The sequence below is a fragment of the Schistocerca gregaria genome, chromosome 2 (genome assembly GCF_023897955.1).
Source record: "Schistocerca gregaria isolate iqSchGreg1 chromosome 2, iqSchGreg1.2, whole genome shotgun sequence".
Classification (NCBI taxonomy): Eukaryota; Metazoa; Arthropoda; class Insecta; order Orthoptera; family Acrididae; genus Schistocerca; species Schistocerca gregaria.
The window spans coordinates 650501532-650521448 of record NC_064921.1 but is presented as its reverse complement, the minus strand read 5'-3'; the positions used below and the strand labels follow the sequence as shown (position 1 = coordinate 650521448).

Here is a 19917-nt window from a genome sequence, read left to right as displayed (position 1 = left end):
GACCATCTAGGCATGGTTGGACTACAGACAACACGAGCCGTGTACCTCCTCCCTGGTGGAATGACTGGAACTGATGGGCTGTCTGACCCCTCCGTCTAATAGGCGCTGCTCATGCATGGTTGTTTAATTCTTTGTGCAGGTTTAGTGAAGTAACAGTCAAAGGGACTGTGTCTGTGGTGCAATATCTACAGTCAACCTCTATCTTCAAGAATTCTGGGAACCGAGGTGATGCAAAACTTTTTTTTGATGTGTGTATTAGTATTGTTATCAGCAGCGGCAGTAAGGATTAAACCATTCGTGCTCTGATTTGCTATCCCATCAGATGTACCTGGTATCTCTTCCTCGGTTATCCAACGTTCCTTCTCCTGTTTTTGGCTTGTACACTATGGGGCAAATAAAAGTTACATGGAGAACAGGGTTCCATGGTACAAAAAAGAAGAAACATAGCAGAGGAAAGGAAACACGATACTAACCTGACTGTAGCAGGTATTGAAAGTGACCACCATTCACCCCTTGGCGCTTTTTTGCCGTGGCCAGCAAGTTGCTGAAGGCGGATCGAAGCTGGACTGCTGGAATTGCTGCAGGCTCATCCGAAATGTTCTTCTGTAGTTCTTGAAGAGTATGAGAGTTGTTGCGATACACCTTAAACTTGAGAGCTCCCCACATAAAGTAATCACACCCTGATAGATCAGGTGACATAGGTAGCTAGACATGGCCGCTACCAAACTGACTTCTGGTAACAACTCTGTCAGGCGTGAATATTGTGTAGATGTGTTCCAAGGTTCGGCCGGCTGTAAGGGCAGTTGTTCCATCCTTTTGGAAGCAACTGTAGCTCTTTTCCTCCTCTGTTAGTTCTGCTACAGATGGTTTCAAAAGTTGACAATGTAACGCGCCGAACTTCCGAGCCACTTTTTTTTTTGCCTATCCTGTATTTTAGCAACATATCTCAGATTCCGCTAGCGTTCATTTTCGTCACATATTACTGCAATTTCTATCCATCATTTACTATTGCTACGTCAACGTTAAATATCTTTATTTCTCTTCTGATGTCTTCACTTCCCTTGGTAAGCAGTAGGGTACAGCACGCCAGGTTTTTAAGAAATCTCATTTCAGCACTTTCTGATTTGTTTCTCTGTTGCTTCGTTGGTTTCCATTTACGACGTAAAACAATGTTACCAATAACGTTACCTTGTAGAATTTAGGAAATACCTGCTGTCTGCTATTTCGAAAGTTTTGTTGATAGTGTAATGTATTCTATGCGAAGTGTGTTATTCATCCATTCAACAGATCAAAGCATTACTTACTCTCACCCAGAAGGGCGAGTCCTCTCCGAAACTCGAAGTTGCTGTCCAAAGCCCAGCCCTTCCGTAATCTAAGTGAAAGAGCATTGATTCCGATTTGCAATCTAGTTTTATAGGTCCTACGTGGCCCTGTCGGTCCTTGTAGCTCGTCTGTCACTCTGCTTAAACCCTCCGCGCCTCTGTGTTGCGAGCAACTCATTCCACCACACACTGCTACAGGTTTTCTCTGGGTTCACAACAGATTGTGACAAACACGTACCTAACGAATACCAAAGACAGGTTCTTGATTTATTTGGGTCGAACACTTTCTGTATATTCTGCATTATACGAACAGCAGAGCGTTGAAAGCAGCCCCTACTAAGTGGAAATGGTCTCTGTAAACATAGAAAATTCGCACAACTGGTCATGTCCATTTTAAATACTATGAAGTACTGCTAGTACAGTTATGGAAGTCATATAGAAATAAACACATTACGAAAAAAGGAAAACTAGGAACAGTATGGAGATGTTTACTAATGTTATTCCTGTCATGGACGACAGCCTTTAAATATACGTGGAGTCCTTCAGTCTCAAACAGCCGACACATTTACTAAAACTAAACTCACTAAGGCTGGAGCCACATGAGCAGAATATTTCCGCAATAGAGACGTGCTGTAGTGGGATGTAAAGTACTCAGAGTGGAAAGACAATTATCATCTCATCTACAGTGTCTCAAAAAATTCGTTTCATGTAGTTGAATCAAATCTAGACCCTTCTCTGTTACTCAAAAGAACATTTACTTTTAGAGTAAAAAATTGAAATCCACAGTTTTTGGATTCTCGTGTTTTCTCTCTTATGCAGCCTTCTTCAGTAGATTTTGAGAAAACTATTCTATAAAAAATTTATTCTTATCCATCTTATAGGCTCACATCACAGCTTGATATTGAACTGGCTCCCTTTTCGTAGTTCGTTATAGTTACTACAATATTTCTAAAATAAATAACCCACGTCACATATTTCAAAAGGTTTAAGTGAAAAGTATAATCGCTAAACAGCTCACTTTTGGTGCATTTTAAGTCATACATTCGTGCTTACGAAACGTGGCTAAAATATTGGACTCATGTTTAGAGATGTAAGGATGCCCACACCTTATTCTGGCTTCGAGTGAATAGGTGATAAATATTGGAAGTAGGCTGCTACTGTGCACAACATGCCATACCTGAGGCAACCAATCATGCTTATCAACAGATTTTCTCTCTCTACACGAATGCTTTTCAAAATCTACAAATAATCCACAGCAAATGGCATGCCATCCCGTATCTTCCTTGTATCTCTCCTTCTAATTCATCTGTCCTTATGTCTAAAATACAAGGCCCCTCCTCTATCTCCACTACTAAAATTTCTGTGTCGAATTTCTCTATGTTTAGAGAACACGCTGCGAAAGACACTTGTCTAGGCAAACACAGAACTGAGAGTCCAATAGTGAGTGCTGTCAGCTGGAAATCTCGCTCCCCGCATTGACTGCCTGTAGTCAGCTAGCCCCTCTTCGCACACCTACCACACTGACCGTCCGTGTGAACTGCCCACATGATTCTCTTTGCCGATAGAGCTGCGGCCGCTGACACACTATTTCCGTCTGGCGGCTGGCAAGCGACGAAATTCCGCAGCCACAGACTTTCCACTCCTTTTAGACTGCGGAATCTACACCGTCCGTCACAACAGTGGGTCCTTTCACCCCGAATCTGCCGTTCCACAAACATTCTGCTCTTGTAAAACTAGCCTCTAGGATCTCGGTTACCCAGTAGGTTTGATTCTTATGCTGTTTACAATTAAGAAACTTTCCGGCAAATGTTTGTATAGTTCACAAATATCAGATCCATACTTCGAATGTAATACAGCCTGTACGATGTATTGCTTTCGAGGTAATACACCTTCACTCAATGAATGGAGCCGCTGTATTCGTATTCCAGTCGGTGCACTCGACCTGCTGTTACCTTAGTAATAATTTGTAAACTATGGACATTCTATCCGGGACGTTTCTTAATTGTACAAATCCTTCGTCACAAAATACACATACAAAAACTAAAGTATAAATAGGTGAGTAATACAGTTATGAAGATGGAATACCCTGCGTGCATACACTCAGTGCTGACTAAATATGAATCGAGAAAACGAATTGCAAGACAGGGAATCAAGCCGAGATACTTGTTTTCACGTGTAGTGAGTTACTACAGCGAGCTATCATTGTGAGCGTCACACCAAAGAAGCAATAGATATGCAGGCAAGTTTGGCTTTTCCAAAGCATCGAGACACACATTGTGGTCTGAAAAACTTGTAATTATGTGCCAGGGAAGGTTGTGCAGAGGAATAACTGTTAAGAAAAAAAATTCGATACGTTGCGCCTTTTCCGAGTTATGCAATATTTAAGTTAACCAATCAGGTCGTTGCGCACGCAAACTCAATCATTTACGCGCGCTAAAAAGCGTTAATGCACCGATATCTGTGGCTCCGTGAGTTATCTCTTGTTCAAACGTTCATTAGCAGTTGCACTGTACCTTTTTCGGAAGTGATAAATTTAAGCTAGGTGAGCAAAAGCTAAACTTGTTCGGTCTGAGGAAACCAAACGAAGAATACGTTTGGTGACACCGCCTTTGGCAGGCTGCTTGAATTTGAGAGGGGCGACAACCTGATTGACTAACTTCAATGCTAAATAACTCGGAAACGGAGAAACCTACCGAGTTTTTTTGTTAACAAAAATTTGTCAGCACGATCTCCTCTGAAAAATCTTTACAAATTTATAGACTGTTTCTGACCATCGTGTATCGACACTGTTCTGAAGAGTATATGCTGTTTGGGTTATGAATAAAATAAAAGGGTGTGCCAGACCCTGACTCCCTATAAGGAAAATCACAGGTCTCGATTTCAGAGCTGCAGCTGACAAATGGCTTCTCCTCACAGCTACGCCGGAGCTCTCAAACGGTACGGTGCAGTGAGCAAATTGTAACACTTATATCGATTAGGCGAAGGTTTTTTTTTAAGTTACTGTGTATCTGCAATTTATGAAGTGTGCAGTCCGTGTTGTTTGAACTCCTTGATGTATGGCAAAAAAAATAGAGTTTCGTAATGTATATATGAAACACGCAAAATAATATGTTGACATTTTAAATTATTATAATATGAATATGTTTACGGAAAAAGGATGTTTGTTAAAAGCTGATTCATGCTTAGGGCACTTCTGTTTGTAACATGTAAACGCTGTAGGGAAGTCCCTCCGCAACGGAAGCGGCATGGCTCGATATAAAAGGTGGTTTCGGCGGCGAACTGAGCTGCTCCTTTGCGTGAACGGCACGCAGTGTGTGGTTAGCCTTAGCACGGTACACGTCGACGGTGCTAAGAGAGGCAATTGGAATCTGCATTAGTAAATAAGTTAATATTTATACTCGAAAAATTAAATAAAAACAACTAATTCTAAAAAATTAAATTTTTGCCTAGGATGTGGATCTGGCTATTATTTGGTATTCATGGAATAATGGAATGGCTGTAATATGTTGAAAATCCGACCCCAAGAAGAGATTTTATGCAGCATTCGCACATCAAGAGTCGTAAGTACTGAAAGCCGCCATTTCGCCTGCCACTAATCTTCGCCACTGCTTCACAGACTTCATACATTCAGTTGCGTAATGTATATTGGCATGGACCAGTTAATTCCTGTCTTGTTTCAATAATAATCACATAAAACTTCAATTTGTGTTCCAAACCATAACTTCAATGCTGATCACTAACATAAGCAGGGTCCTCACCTGTGTTACTGAAACCGAGTATCCTGATTTAAATGAACAGTTCTGGAATTCATGTGTTTAAAAGTGATTTTTGTCTAAAATAAAAGGAGCAGCGAAAGTTAGAGTAAGAGTAAAATTTGGATGCTTTGTTTGTGGACTACTCAATTAATTTTCGCTGGCTATTCCAAAATGTTTCTTTGGGACCGACATAAAGTAATTTAGATGGGATATCGAAGTGCAATACGGTGCCTGAGTATTCGTCAATCCAGGAAGTGCAGCCCTGTGAAGATGGGTGTTGTTACCCTAGAAGGCGGAATAGTCCAAAGCAGACACGTCATGAAAATGTGGCAAATAGAGCAACACTTTGTCACCAAGAGTACTGAAATAAATATCTAGTCCACGGTAACTCGAATTAATGGTACCAAGTCATGGTACAAAAACCACTCCAAAATCATCATAGAACCACGTGCAACGTGATCTACAACTTACACACATTGAGGATTAAATGCTTTCTTGGACCATTGGTGAATTCCACGCCTTGCAGCATTTGAAAAGAGCCGTAGTACTGACTCGTCATGCCACACTGTACGCATCCTGCCAGCTACTGTCCAATTTGCGTTTTGTTTGACCCATTGAACATATGAAGCTTTATATTCTGCTGTGAACAATGGGCTTTCACGAGTCCAAATGACTATATCATGCAGTTCAAAAAAAAAAAAAAAAGGTTCAAATGGGTCTGAGTACTATGAGACTTACCTTCTAAGGTCATCAGTCCCTTAGAATTTAGAACTACTCAATCCTACCTAACCTAAGAGCATCACACACGTCCATGCCCGAGGCAGGATTTGAACCTGCGACCGTAGCGGTCGCGCGGTTCCAGACTGTAGCGCCTAGAACCACTCCGCCACCCCGGCCGGCGTCATGCAGTTCCTTCCGCAATACATAGACCTACATTCACTGAGACCAGAAAGTCTTGCATGATTTAGAACAGATAGTCTATAACAAGATGTGACACTCGCCTTCTGCCCTTTCTTTTAGGGTCTTTTTACGACTACTTTTCTTTCGTAGTGTTACTTAACTATGAGCGGTTATGTAGACACGGTGGTTAGTCCTTTTAGATACACCACCAAATCGGCAGCTTTATTCACAATGTTATTATGAGCACTTCGCTACACCATACCATTCCCTGCCATTCTGTCAAGTTTGCGCATCCACATGTCTTAGTGCGCTGATACCATACAGCCGACTGGGACATACACGCCGCTTCACTGCTATCTCTTACTGAGGACCATATAGCGACCCCCATCTATAATGCTACAAAGCGGCCATTGTGATCTTTTTGGAGGGTGATTAATGTTTTGTCCAGTCGTCTTATCAATAAACTTGATGTCGGAGACAACGGCGTTGCATCTATTAGTGGCAGAGGAGATACGATAACAGGATAGCCTGTCCTCGAAAATAGTGGGATAGTGGCGATTATCGCTCAAGCTAATTTGAAACTGTAATCTCACTGGTGTTCTCACCTTCGTCCGAACAGACCTTCGACGGCCCACCAGTACTGATCGACCACCGTGTCATGCTCAGCCGATACGCATAAATGAAGTGCGGATATGAAGGCGGAATGTGCTCAGCACACCTCTCTCCCAACTGTTGTCAGTTTTCACGACCGCAGCAGCTACTTGTCAATGAATTTCCTCAGTTGGCTCCATAAGGGTTGAGCGCACCCCGCTTGCCAACGGCGCTCAGATGACCCAGACGTTCACCCATCCAACTGCTAGCCAAGCCCAACGGCAAACTTCAGTGATATGACGGGAACCGGTGTCGCCAATGAGAGAAGGGCATTGGCCAATGTTCTCGTCTACTCGTTTAAGATTCTGTTCTAATTTCATATTGCTCAAAATAACTGGTATATAAAAAATTAATAAATATTTACCAAAAGCACGCACAAATATTATTACGCAACTTTTGTATTGTTGGTCTCCATGTAATTTTCATCGAAGCCAGGCGAGATGAAGTTGTGATCATCGTACCAAATTCGTCACGACTTCGTATTGTTCTAAAAATAGAATTTTTGATTTTTTTGTCATTCTGTAAATTACTTTCTTGCGTTTTTATACAACCAACATTAATTTACTTACTTTCAATTACAAAGTTTTACTTTGGGCCACTGAACCAAACTGCACGACTGAAAAGGTTTACTGCAGACCTGAACTATACCGAACTTAACGAAATATACGCTCACCATTTGCACATTTTAATGAGTGACAGCAACTGTTTTTATGTCGTTGATTTACAGTTTAATTATTTTTGTACGAAATAATGTTTTTAGACATTATAATTTTACAGTGAGATCGGAAAAGCAGTATTAATAGCTAATCTGGACATGCTATAAACACGCAGACAAGCGTCTTGATACAACTGCTGTATTCATTCCAAAAGAAAATTACAATATAAATTTAGCGATAATGTATCGTAACATGCAATGAATAGACTGAACGAAATGAACTCTCGTACCTCTACAAAATTACTAGTGACGTAAGGGGCATGCACCTTGAAATGGGACTCTTACCAGCTATTTAAATCAAGCGAGGCAACTCATTGACGCTCATGCTCTTCCTTAGTCCAGCAACCAAGAGTTTTTTTCACGAATAGATACGGTGAAGAATACCGGCTCAATGTAGAAAATAAAATACTCAGCATTTTTAATTCGTTAGCGGAATTTGTTATTGTCAGGGTGATTCTTGAGGTACTTGTGTTGTTTCTACAGCAAATGTGAAAACTAGCAATTGGTCATTTTCAATACTTACTTAGACACATAGATGAAATGCTGTCACCACAACATTCCTTATCACGGCCATTTCAGGCCACGTTTCATCCAGAGCACTTCAAAAGCTTCCCAGTACAAAAACTACTCCATAATAAAGAGCAAATAACCACTACACAATATACCGTACGTTGTTACTCTTATAAATGCGGAGTACGACTGAGCTACCTTCGGCGCACAGAGGTGGTATTTATAATAAACTTCATTCTTATAGAACATACTGGAACAATAGTATCAAATTAATTTACGCATTTAATATCCGGTACTTACAAGCGGTGAACTAAATGAACAAAGTGCGTTATAGGTTCTCAAAAGGTCTGTAAACCATATTTACGAAGGTAAAAAGTTTAAATAATACCCAAAACATAAATGTTCAAAATGTTTAACTCACAAAAGATGTTTATGTTTAACTAAATTGCAATTTTTATGCATGCGACATTTTTTCAACTAGATTACCAAATGTTAACCAGTGAATAATCAAATATTACTGCGTACAGTACGGAACAGATCTGGAAATTTACAAGTAAACCTTGTCGCTTTGAAAAAAAAATCGTTAAATTGAAATTAAATCACATGTTTTAATGTGGTTACGTACTTTAAAATGTGGTTTTTGGGCTATTTTAATATATACACTACTGGCCATTAAAATTGCTACACCACGAAGATAAAGTGTTACAGACGCGAAATTTAACCAACAGGAAGATGATGCTGTGATATGCAAATGATTAGCTTTTCAGAGCATTCGCACAAGGTTGGCGCCAGTGGCGACACCTACAACGTGCTGACACGAGGAAAGATTCCAACCGATTTCTCATACACAAACAGCTGTCGACGGCGTTGCCTGGTGAAACGTTGTCGTGTTGCCTCGTGTAAGAAGGAGAAATGCGTATCATCACGTTTCCGACTTTGATAACGGTCGGATTGTAGCCTATCGCGATTGAAGTTTATCGTATCGCGACATTTCTGCTCGCGTTGGTCGAGATCCAATGACTGTTAGCAGAATATGGAACCGGTGGGTTCAGGAGAGTAATACGAAACGCCGTGCTGGATCCCAACGGCCTCGTATCACTAGCAGTCGAAATGACAGGCATCTTATCCGCATGGCTGTAAGGAATCATGTAGCCACGTCTCGATCCCTGAGTCAACAAATGGGGACGTTTGCAAGACAACAACCATCTGCACGAACAGTTCGATGACGTTTGCAGCAGCATGGACTATCAGGTCGGAGACCATGGCTTCGGCTACCCTTGACGCTGCGTCACAGACAGAAGCGCCTGAGATGGTGTACTCAACAACGAACCTGGGTGCACGTTATTTTTTCGGATGAATCCATGTTCTGTTTACAGCATCATGATGGTCTCATCCGTGTTTGGCGGCATCGCGTGAACGCACATGGAAGCGTGTATTCGTCATCGCCATACTGGAGTATTATTCGGCATGATGGTATTGGGTGCCATTGGTTACACGTCTCGGTCACCTTCTGTTCGCATTGACGGCACTTTGAACAGTGGACGTTACATTTCAGATGTGTTACGACCCGTGGCTCTACCCTTCATTCAGTTCCTGCGAAACCCTACATTTCAGCAGGATAATGCACGACCGAATGTTGCAGGTCCTGTACGGGCCTTTCTGGATACAGATAATGTTCGACTGCTGTCATGAGCAGCACATTCTCAAGGTCTCTCACTAACTGAAAACGACTGGTCAATGGTGGCCGAGCAACTGGCTCGTCACAGTACGCCAGTCACTACTCTCGATGAACTGTGGTATCATGTTGAAGCTGCATGGGCAGCTGTACCTGTACACGCCATCCCAGCTCTGTTTGCCTCAATGCCCAGGTGTATCAAGGGCGTTATTACGGCCAGAGGTGGTTGTTCTGGGTACTGATTTCTCAGGATCTATGCATCCAAACTGCGTGAAAATGTAATCACATGTCAGTTCTAGTATAATATATTTGTCCAATGAATACCCGTTTATCATCTGCATTTCTTCTTGGTGTAGCAATTTTAATGACCAGAAGTGTAATTAATAGGATGGCTATCTTCTTGTGACTTTATCTTCGGTTATCGAACTACATAAACCTACCTAAAAGTAATGTTGTAACTTGAAAATTAGCTGTACCTCATATGTTATGTGGTATATATCTGGTATCGTACGGTTCATTAGATCAGTTTCCCCTGATCATGGTTTGTTACAATCTCTAAGCGCAAACGTCGGGTCTGTCACAGGACCGGATTAACAGTAGTCAGTGCGCCAAGGATGCAAGTGATGGTCGATCTTTATTCTCTCTTCTAGACGCTCACAGCCCGCGTGGTAACGGGTACATTGCCTACAGGTGGTACCGGGGCCGCGGCGGGCAAAGCGTTGCTGTGGCGACAGACGAGCGCGTGATCCAGGTGGGAGGCAGCCTGTACCTGCGCAGCGCCCAGCTGGAGGACTCTGGCCGCTACACCTGCGTCGTCAACAACAGCGTGGGCAGCGAGCGAGCCTCCACCTCGCTGCTCGTCACCAGTGAGTACGCCGTGCGCGCAGCACATAACCACAGCCTTTTCACTACCTCTGTCGTACATTTTTATAACCAATATGCTGTCCAATCAACTGGAAGCTCATAAATCGATAAATACACGGAATAAAAGCAACAGCACAGTACACAATGAAACGTAATGAATTTGACTATATTAGGCCCACCTGTTTAAAGCCACTGTGACAGCTCGCCATTTTACACTGACGGAAAATGAAATGATTACACCATGAAGCACTGTATTACACGGATCTGAACTAAATATATTCAGTTGGTCTTTTAAATAAGATGTTACAAAGTGTCTATTGGCTCGCTCAAACACTAATATGTTAGCTAATAACTTGGAAAGTGGAAAAAGACTATATTTCTACTTATAATTATAAGGCTGCAACACTCCCACTAAGATATTAGGGTCAGTGTAACATTACTCTTTATCTCTGTTGTACTGTCCAACAGTTTATTGAACGTAACTTCTTCTACAATACAATAGCTGGATGTACAATAGATATAGACGTCCGTCGATCTAGCCGGAGATGTAGTTCCTCTCTGTCGGCTGGTACTTCGATCGGCGTTGCAGTACAGCGGCTTCGGTGATACCTTCTCGGAGACTCTGCTATAGCGGTTGCCATTAGCAGCGGACGAAGACTGATCTGCCTTCGACCGGCCGGGCCTATTAGTGAGCTGGAGCCAATAGAAACCCGGCGTACCAATCCGTGGCCGGATATGTCGCGGCGACCTCTACAAGGAAAAGTTCTTATTAATCGACTGGAATCTTCGGCGTGTTTAGTTGATGTCTTCGCCTGTTTGGCTGTTGGTTTGTTTCCTTCATAGCGTGGCTGTTTGCGGTGCTGCCTGCCATTTAGGGAAACCCGATGGCAGACAGTACAACCTCCAAATCCGTTACTCCAGTTGGCCAATCACAACTAGTAGATTTTGTCAATTCTTAGATTTGAAGATTATGTGTTCTTACAGTAGCGCATTGTGATGCGGATAACGAAGGTTTTAACTAACAACAATTAACTACGGATCAAGAAAAGGTATAAGAAATGGTATAAGTGTATATGTATGTGTGTGGGAGTGGGGGCACATTATCATGGGATAATTATATATTTTTGTTTTTATAATTATATTTTATGATTTTGGTTGGCGTGGCTTCAAATATTGTGGGTTGGCATGAGACTTTTAATTAACTTATACCGCGATAACATCCGAACGGACATTGGCTGCCCGAAGTACGTACGATATAATATTTTTTAAACACAACGCGCGACTCACCGTTTTCTAATAAATAGTTTGCGTGGGCGCTGCTATTTAGAAAAGAAAATATGCGTATTCTTACGCAAACTGTAATTATTAATATGGGTCTCAGGGGCTACTGGTTATTTATGTGCCAAATTATATAAAGATTACTGAGATGTTGCGAAATGTAATGATTTTCAATATTTCTTGTTCATTATTTGCAAGGCAAAACTGGAGAGAATCTCGCCTGCCGTTAGGCGGCCAAAATGAAACATACTGAATCCATTCAAAGCTGTGAATTTTGGTAACTGAAATTAATTTTAACTTCGAAATTAATGAAAGATCAAAATTGAGAAGTCTCTCTCATTTACATTTAATATTATGACACGATGTTTTAATTGAATAATACACTCAGCGTAATGGCCGACTAAATCCTGCTAGGGGAGATGAACTCCCGGCACTACGAAGTTCTGTAAAAATTTTGTTAATTATAGTTAATGGCTGTAATCAAGATAGGTGACAACTAAGACAATAATAACACTTTTAATAAATATTTCTATTAAATATTTTTCAAAAATACAGACAAAACTTACGTTAATTATCAGATAGCACTACAATGGCGGCCTACCGCTAGACGAAACGAAAACAGGAGAGATAGCTCAATCAAAGCATTGTCTCTGATATTCTTGGTCTATGTTACACAGAGATTACACCAAAAAACTGTGTTTTGTTAATTACATCGATATTTATGTTTTGATAATAATAACTTACGTTCTTTAATATTTTTCATACATTGCGAACACGTACACAGTCTTGAAATAATTTATAATTCACACGTCTCATAACAAAAACTTCCTTTCCCTTTCTTCATATGTCCATTTATGAGAAGTACCGTCACACGTTTCAATTAAAATTCTCCTTCCACCAAAAATTTGAAGTTACAGTTTGATTTAGAACAAATCCCTCATGCTACAGATCATAACGAATTTACGAGTATTTACAATGAAATTTCATGTATATTGCAAACACGGCGCGAATGATTAAACTGACCATAATCTCGAGATCAGTGCAATTTCATCCCTATTCTACTGAAACACACACTTCAACGCGTCTGCATCTCACGAGCGCTACCGATCAATTGTGTAATTCATATATTACGCCTAGCGCATGTATATCGCGAAAAGCGTTGGTAATTCATAAGACAATTGTAGCAGATAAAGATTATTTTCATTTTTCAGTGCATCTATTGCTGCTTGACTTTCAATACTCAGTATGAAATCAAACAAAAGCATGAGCGAAGTTTCAAAAATTGCGTGAAATAGTAAATAACTTAATTTGTGAGTGTTTATTAGTAAATTCCAGGTGATGTCCATTTTTAAAAGCCCAAAGCAATTAAGTAAATTTTCATGTTATGTCTCTAAAAAAATTCAGTTTAAATTATGTTGCACCTATTTTATAACAAGATTACTTTATTAACGTGCAAATTATTTTAATAAAGCAGTCCATGTAAATGTAAATAGTATAGCATAAAGGAGATGTTACATAAACTTCAAGCTAGATGAGTTTCGTTCTTTGTTGTCTTTTCGTTTGATGCTTATATATAGGGTGGGCCATTGATAGTGATCGGGCCACATATATATATATATATATATATATATATATATATATATGTGTGTGTGTGTGTGTGTGTGTGTGTGTGTGTGTGTGTGTGTGTGTGTGTGTGTGTGTGTATGTGTGTGTAGAACTGAAACTAAATCCGTATTTATGGCAGTATTTATGCCATAATTACGAGGTGTAGTGGAGAGATGTATCTTGTTCAGTCAAGTTCATTTACAGGAGAGAAATACTGACAACTGTCGTACAAAAGTTACAATGCCAACAAACATAGATAAATGAGACTGAACAAGATATACCTCTCCCCTGCACCTCGTAGTTATGCCATAAATACGGATTTATTGTCAGCTTTTACACAGGAGAAAAATAAATAAGTAGCTTGCTACCCTTGAGAAGTGTCACAGGCGACATCTGAAGCGAGACTAAGTGGCTAACTAGACTAGGCTGAACCGAACGGTCACTTTTTTCAAAATAAACAAACAGGCAACTATTGCCCAATTGACTGCCTCAATATACACTTATAAATATGAGAATAAATCTTTTAAATACAAAAACATGCACGAAATTTGAGCAATATATACTACTAAAAAAATACCGGAAAACTAAATACGTAACTTACTCCTCTGGAGATGTGTCACAGGTGATATGTTTAAGCTGGACATCAGAGGGAACTTTATAAAAATAAAGCCAGCTTTCATTTCTTGATTCAACGAGGCGACCCGCTTTCGGACTTCTTGAGAGGCATAAAGCAAATTGAATCGTCGTCTCAATTGTTGAAACGAAATGCATCATAAAGTAATATATCTCTGCAACGTAAAAGTGTTGAAGAAGACTAAATGAGCGACTAACAATAGTGAACTATCGCCATTAAGTCTTAATAGAGCTTCTCTTGCGATGTGCATTTGACTCCATAGGAACTTCTTTCTCAGAACTGTAATTGAATATGGCAGCATGATGGATGCGGTTAACTCATAGGAATCATTTCGATAAACAGTGTGTCAGTACTTGAACTGTATGTATATCTGTACAGAAAAATTCTGTTACGTCACTTTTGAGGACAGTGAAAATCTGAACACTTTATTATTGTGCCTCAAAAAGAACTAGCGCTATTGTGTTACATGCTTGGAATGTCTCAGTGCGTGTGAACTTATCACAGCCTTCAACTATCAGCGGCAGTATCTTTTAGAAAAATAAATGAACTTCAAACTGGACAAAAATTATTTCTCGAAAATGAAAACATCGCTATTTCAAGTTAGTTGTACTTGTTACTTGTCATGCTTTGAAATATAACGCTATATCGTAGTTATTCTCACGACAAATAAAATTATTGTCATTATTCCTGGTTCTCAAGTGAATAGAGATTGCAACACACAATATTGGATCTATGGTCATGTAGAATGCAGTAGATATCACAATTGGGATAGAAACACTTGTTTCTTTGTCGCTTGGCGTGTGGTTCAGGATCTTGGTGTGCTTGTTGGCAGAGCAGCTGTCGGCCTACATGAGCCCGCAGGTACAGGTGGTGGACGTGGGGAAGACGGCGGTGTTCAATTGCACGACAGATGGCCATCCCAAGCAGTCGGTTGTCTGGCTCAAGGATGCACAGCTGCTCACCCCCTCCAGCAGGGTGCGCCTGCTCGCCTCAGAGGTAGGCAGCCTAACTGACCATTGGGTATTCTTTATTCTTTCCACTAAGCAAATGGTATCACAATATATTGTTAGCGTATCTCACGATTCCAACCCATTTACATTTCCTTAGTATGTAAAGAGCAAATAACAGCTGACCAAGGCACAGTATGGTGAGTCAGGTAAGATATAAAACTCCTTTTATTTCTTCAATGGTTCAAGATAAATAAAACAAGTTTTTGGCAAATTATGCTATCCCGAGTGGCATGTAACTTAGTTGTATGTTCTTTTTTTTTACATAGGACAATGTACTCCTTCTATCGGTTTTCGAGAGCTCCTCAAATGGTAAGTACAGTGATATATTGCTTGTTAATGTTAGAGTGTAAACAGTGTGCAAAAATATCCGAGAAGTGTGGAAACACCGCATAGTGGGGCCCTCATGCGAGACTCTGTCGTATCAAACCTTTCGGCTAATTACTTGCTTCAGCCATAACTAGGTCCACATTTTATAAGTTCTCCTAAGCTAGAAGTCGGCAATTTTTTCAGTTTTCAACAATAATTTCTGAGCCTCCATGTGGTATTATATGTTGATACCAACCCACTGACGCTCTACAGTTTATAACAGAACTTCCGTAAGAAGCCGACAAGAGTCACATGGGATCTGTTGGGCCCAATGATGCGTGCCCACTGAACCATAGCTCCAGGAGGTCTGGCCTATGAGTGCCATCTGCCACCACGAAAAGGATGGCTGGTGGCAGATACACAATCGACTTGCACTTGGAGCATCATCACTTCGCCACCATAGTCCGTGCTTCTGTTCAGAGAGTTCCATCCTAGCTGACATCATGATAGCTGGAGCTGATTCTTGCTGTGTTATTTGTAACTAGTCTTCGTACACTTGGAGAAATATAAGTTAGGTAACTCTTTTGTTCACTGTGTTAACAGTTTTCCTGCAGCGATAGTAACCGTACCACTATGTAGCCCACCTCACCTTGCCATTGTGTATGCAGTCGTACACAACACTTTATGTACACTACTGACCATTAAAATTGCTACACCAAGTAGAAATGCAGATGATAAACGGGTATTCATTGGACAAATATATTATACTAGAACTGACATGTGATCCATTTTCACGCAATTTGAATGCATAGATCCTGAGAAATCAGTACCCAGAACAACCACATCTGGCCATAATAACGGCCTTGATACGCCTAGGTATTGAGTCAAACAGAGCTTGGATGGCGTGTACAGGTACAGCCGCCCATGCAGGCTCAACACGATACCACACTTCGTCAAGAGTAGTGACTGGCGTACTGTGATGAGCCAGTTGCTCGGCCACCATTGACCAGACGTTTTCAATTGGTGAGAGATCTGGTGAATGTGCAGGCCCATACTCGACCTGCCACATGCGGTCGTGCATTATCCTGCTGAAATATAAAGTCCACTGTTCAAAGTGCCGTCAATGCGAACAATAGGTGACCGAGACGTGTAACCAATGGCACCCCATAAGAACACGCAGGGTGATACACCAGAATGGCGATGACGAATACACTCTTCCAACGTGCGTTCACCGCGATGTCGCCAAACACGGATGCGACCATTACGACGCTGTAAACAGAACCTGGATTCATCCGAAAAAATAACATGCACCCAGGTTCGTTGTTGAGTACACCATCTCAGGCGCTCTTGTCTGTGACGCAGCGTCAACGGTAGCCGCTGCCATGGTCTCCGAGCTGATAGTCCATGCTGCTGCAAACGTCGTCCAACTGTTCGTGCAGATGGTTGTTGTCTTGCAAACGTCCCCATTTGTTGACTCAGGGATCGAGACGTGGCTGCATGATCCATTACAGCCATGCGGATAAGATGTCTATCATTTCGACTGCTAGTGATACGAGGCCGTTGGGATCCAGCACGGCGTTATGTATTACCCTCCTGAACCCATCGATTCCATATTTTGCTATCAGTCATTGGATCTCGGCCAACGTGAGCAGCAATGTCGTGATACGATAAACCGCAATAGCCATAGGCTGCAACCTGAACTTGATCAAAGTCTGAAACGTGATGGTACGCATTTCTCCTCCTTAAACGAGGCATCACAACGTTTCACCAGGCAACGCCGGTCAACTGCTGTTTGTGTATGAGAAATCGGTTGTAAACTTTCCTCATGTCAGCACCATTTAGGTGACGCCACCGGCGTCAACCTTGTGTGAATGCTCTGAAAAGCTAATCATCCGCATATCACAGCATCTTCTTCCTGTCCGTTAAATGTCGCGTATTAGCACGTCATCTTCGTGGTGTAGCAGTTTTAATTGCCAGTAGTGTAATAGCATTCGACTAAAAGTTCGGTTTGAAACTACAACTAGTTATGAAATAAAAGAAGTGTTACGTCTTAAGCAAATAGTCCTATATGTAGATACATAATCTTGAAAGTTGTGAATGATTATTTTGCAAGCTTTTGTACATTCTGATAGAGGGTAGTTGTGATATTGCTAGGACATTATTGTATCAGTTCTCTTAGTCTCTTACACAAACTTACTTGCCGATGACCATACCACTCAAGCAAGAATAATATGTGATTTAATCTTCTTCTGATGTTGAATCGTAAGAATAACTTGTTAAGTTTCTAACGTCTTTCCTACGAAGCGACAGAGGATGGAAACGCATGCCTATCGTAGACGTCGGACATCATCTCCTGCATTTCAAATCAGTAAACCATGACCTTCGCAGAATAGTAGATTGCACACCATGCTGTTGACAGCGCCACTGGTTTCCTGACACCGTAATAACATAGTTTCTAAGTTGCTGAACACACTATTTAAATGTTTGTGGGTGTTGATTGTGCTGTCTGGCATACCCGTTTCATATATGCAAACCGTAGTCAGTAAAATCATTGACTGTCCTGTTTACTGAATTCTGGTGTCCTTCAGAAAATGGAAGCACCCCATATGATTACGAAAGTTAAAGAAAATGATAATGTCACACAGTGGAAATGTTTTACTGAAATGATAATTAATAGGTGTTGCCCAATCAGTCGTGAAAATATTGGTGAGGCACTCGTCTTCACGGACGACAATTCGTGCCCCACCGTGCACATCTTTAATGACTTCCTTCTGGATAACGAAATCGCTCGATTAGCGTTGCCAGCGTGTTCTCCAGACATGAATTCTATAGAACATGCCTGGAATAGATTGAAAAGGGCTATTTATGGACGACCTGATCCACCAAACCACTCTGAGGGATCTACGCCGAATCACCGTTGAGGAGTGAGACAATCTGGACCAACAGTGCCTTGATGAACTTGTGGACAGTATGCCACGACGAGTACAGGCATGCATCAATGCAAGAGGACCACCACCTCTGAAGGTCTCGCTGTATGGTGGTACAACATGCAATGTGTGCATGTCATGAGCAATGAAAAGGGCAGAAATGATGTATATGTTGATCTCTATTCCAATTTTCTCTACAGGTTTCAGACCTCTCGGAACCGAGGTGATACAACACTTTTTTATGTCTGTGTAATGCCCTGTCGAAGCAGGAATCTAGCCGGCCAACAGAAGCAGACATTACGAGTTCCATGCTGTAAAATTTTAGTAACATGGTTAAACAAACTCTTGCTGAGTTCATTATTATTAGCCAGCAGTGTTGTGATGTGAGAAAGAAGTCAGGAGGCTTCTCCCACTCCAAGATACAGTTCTGATGCTGACAACTAAGAGAGCTTTCACATGCACACGCATGAAAAAGTGCACGCTCTCTGGAAAACAACGCTATGAACCAATAGCAACACTTGTTTGTTATTCTGCGGCGTGGCTGCTGAGGCAAACAACGGTTCTCACACTGGCCTCTGCAAGGAGACACTTGGCTAGATTCCTTATCTTTCTAAAAGGATTCTTCGAACAATTCTGTATTTTTCACTGCCAGATATCGCCAGATATAGGGGAAGGGGGGCTTGAATGCTGCATTGGCTGCCTGAGGCCAAATCTCAGTTCCAGCGTGACAAATTTACGTCTCTGCTCATATCTTTTAAGAGAACCCTTATTGTTGTGTATTACTTCGTACACAACAGCAAGAAGAGCTGGGCCACAGAGTGATGCAGCAGCTGTCGTCGTAGGGAAGGTGGACAGGAACGGAAATGATTGGCGAACACTTAAACACAATAAACAGATGTTTTACCTAACTTGTAACTGTCTCCAATCGTTGCGAAGAAACTTTTCAAAAGAACAAACAGAAATAAAGTTTGTAAAACCCAGACTAAAGAGCCTCTTGCAGTACGAGGCTCCTGCTACTAATACACGAGTGAACTGCCGAAGGCTGTCTAAGAGTGAGGACTGTCGAAGAATGCGACTGACACTGGGGAGCGTAGATTCTGCCGGCCATCCCATATTGTAGCGGCAGAGGGCGCTTGAAATCTGTGCTGGTGAATTTGTGGCTCAGTAGGTGCACTTCATTAGATCCTTCAGGTCCCCGCGCGTCCACTATCGGCGTTTGTCGGAAATGTGCGTTCCCATTGCCAGCTGTGAGACGCTGGTGAGTATAGTACTGATTTATGATAATACACTTATGTTTTCCCAGCCAGCTCATAGGCTCTCAACTTTGCAGTCACATCCCATAACAAAAGGGAACTGAAAAGAAGGCAGTCACGCAGATCCTCTATGACCTAATTCCTTCCACCCATCTGCTCCTTTTCCTCAAACATATCTAAGTCATCTACACCTACTGCACACTTCATCCCCTCCATCCCCTGGTTGCTCCTCTCCTCTCCAATCGCCACCCACTGGCGCGCCTTCACCGTTGTATCCTACCTATCCTCCACCTCTACGCCCTTCATCTCTTTTCCCAAGATGGCTTCTGTCAGTCCCCCCTCCTGGAAGATTCCCTCTCTCCCTTCATTTATCCCTCCTATCAATTCTGATCGTCATCTTTCCCTCCCCACCTCTGTCCTTTCCCGGCTCCCTCTTCCCCACCCCTCCCATCCTGTTTTTCCCCCTTCCCCGCCTACACTCTCTTTGACTCCCTTCTCTCCCACAAGTCCTT

The 19917-nt window shown here is 41.7% G+C and overlaps 1 protein-coding gene across 1 annotated transcript in view; it reads left to right on the top strand.

The window, feature by feature from the left end:
- Nucleotides 1-19509, top strand: part of LOC126335919 (Down syndrome cell adhesion molecule-like protein Dscam2) — a 627039-nt gene extending 607530 nt beyond the window's left edge. Inside the window, exons 7-9 of the mRNA XM_049999393.1 lie at nucleotides 10219-10394; nucleotides 14742-14905; nucleotides 19456-19509. Of these exons, the coding sequence (XP_049855350.1) occupies nucleotides 10219-10394; nucleotides 14742-14905; nucleotides 19456-19509 (394 nt within the window). The remainder of the gene's footprint in view (nucleotides 1-10218; nucleotides 10395-14741; nucleotides 14906-19455) is intronic.
- The last annotated feature ends 408 nt before the right edge of the window (nucleotides 19510-19917 follow it).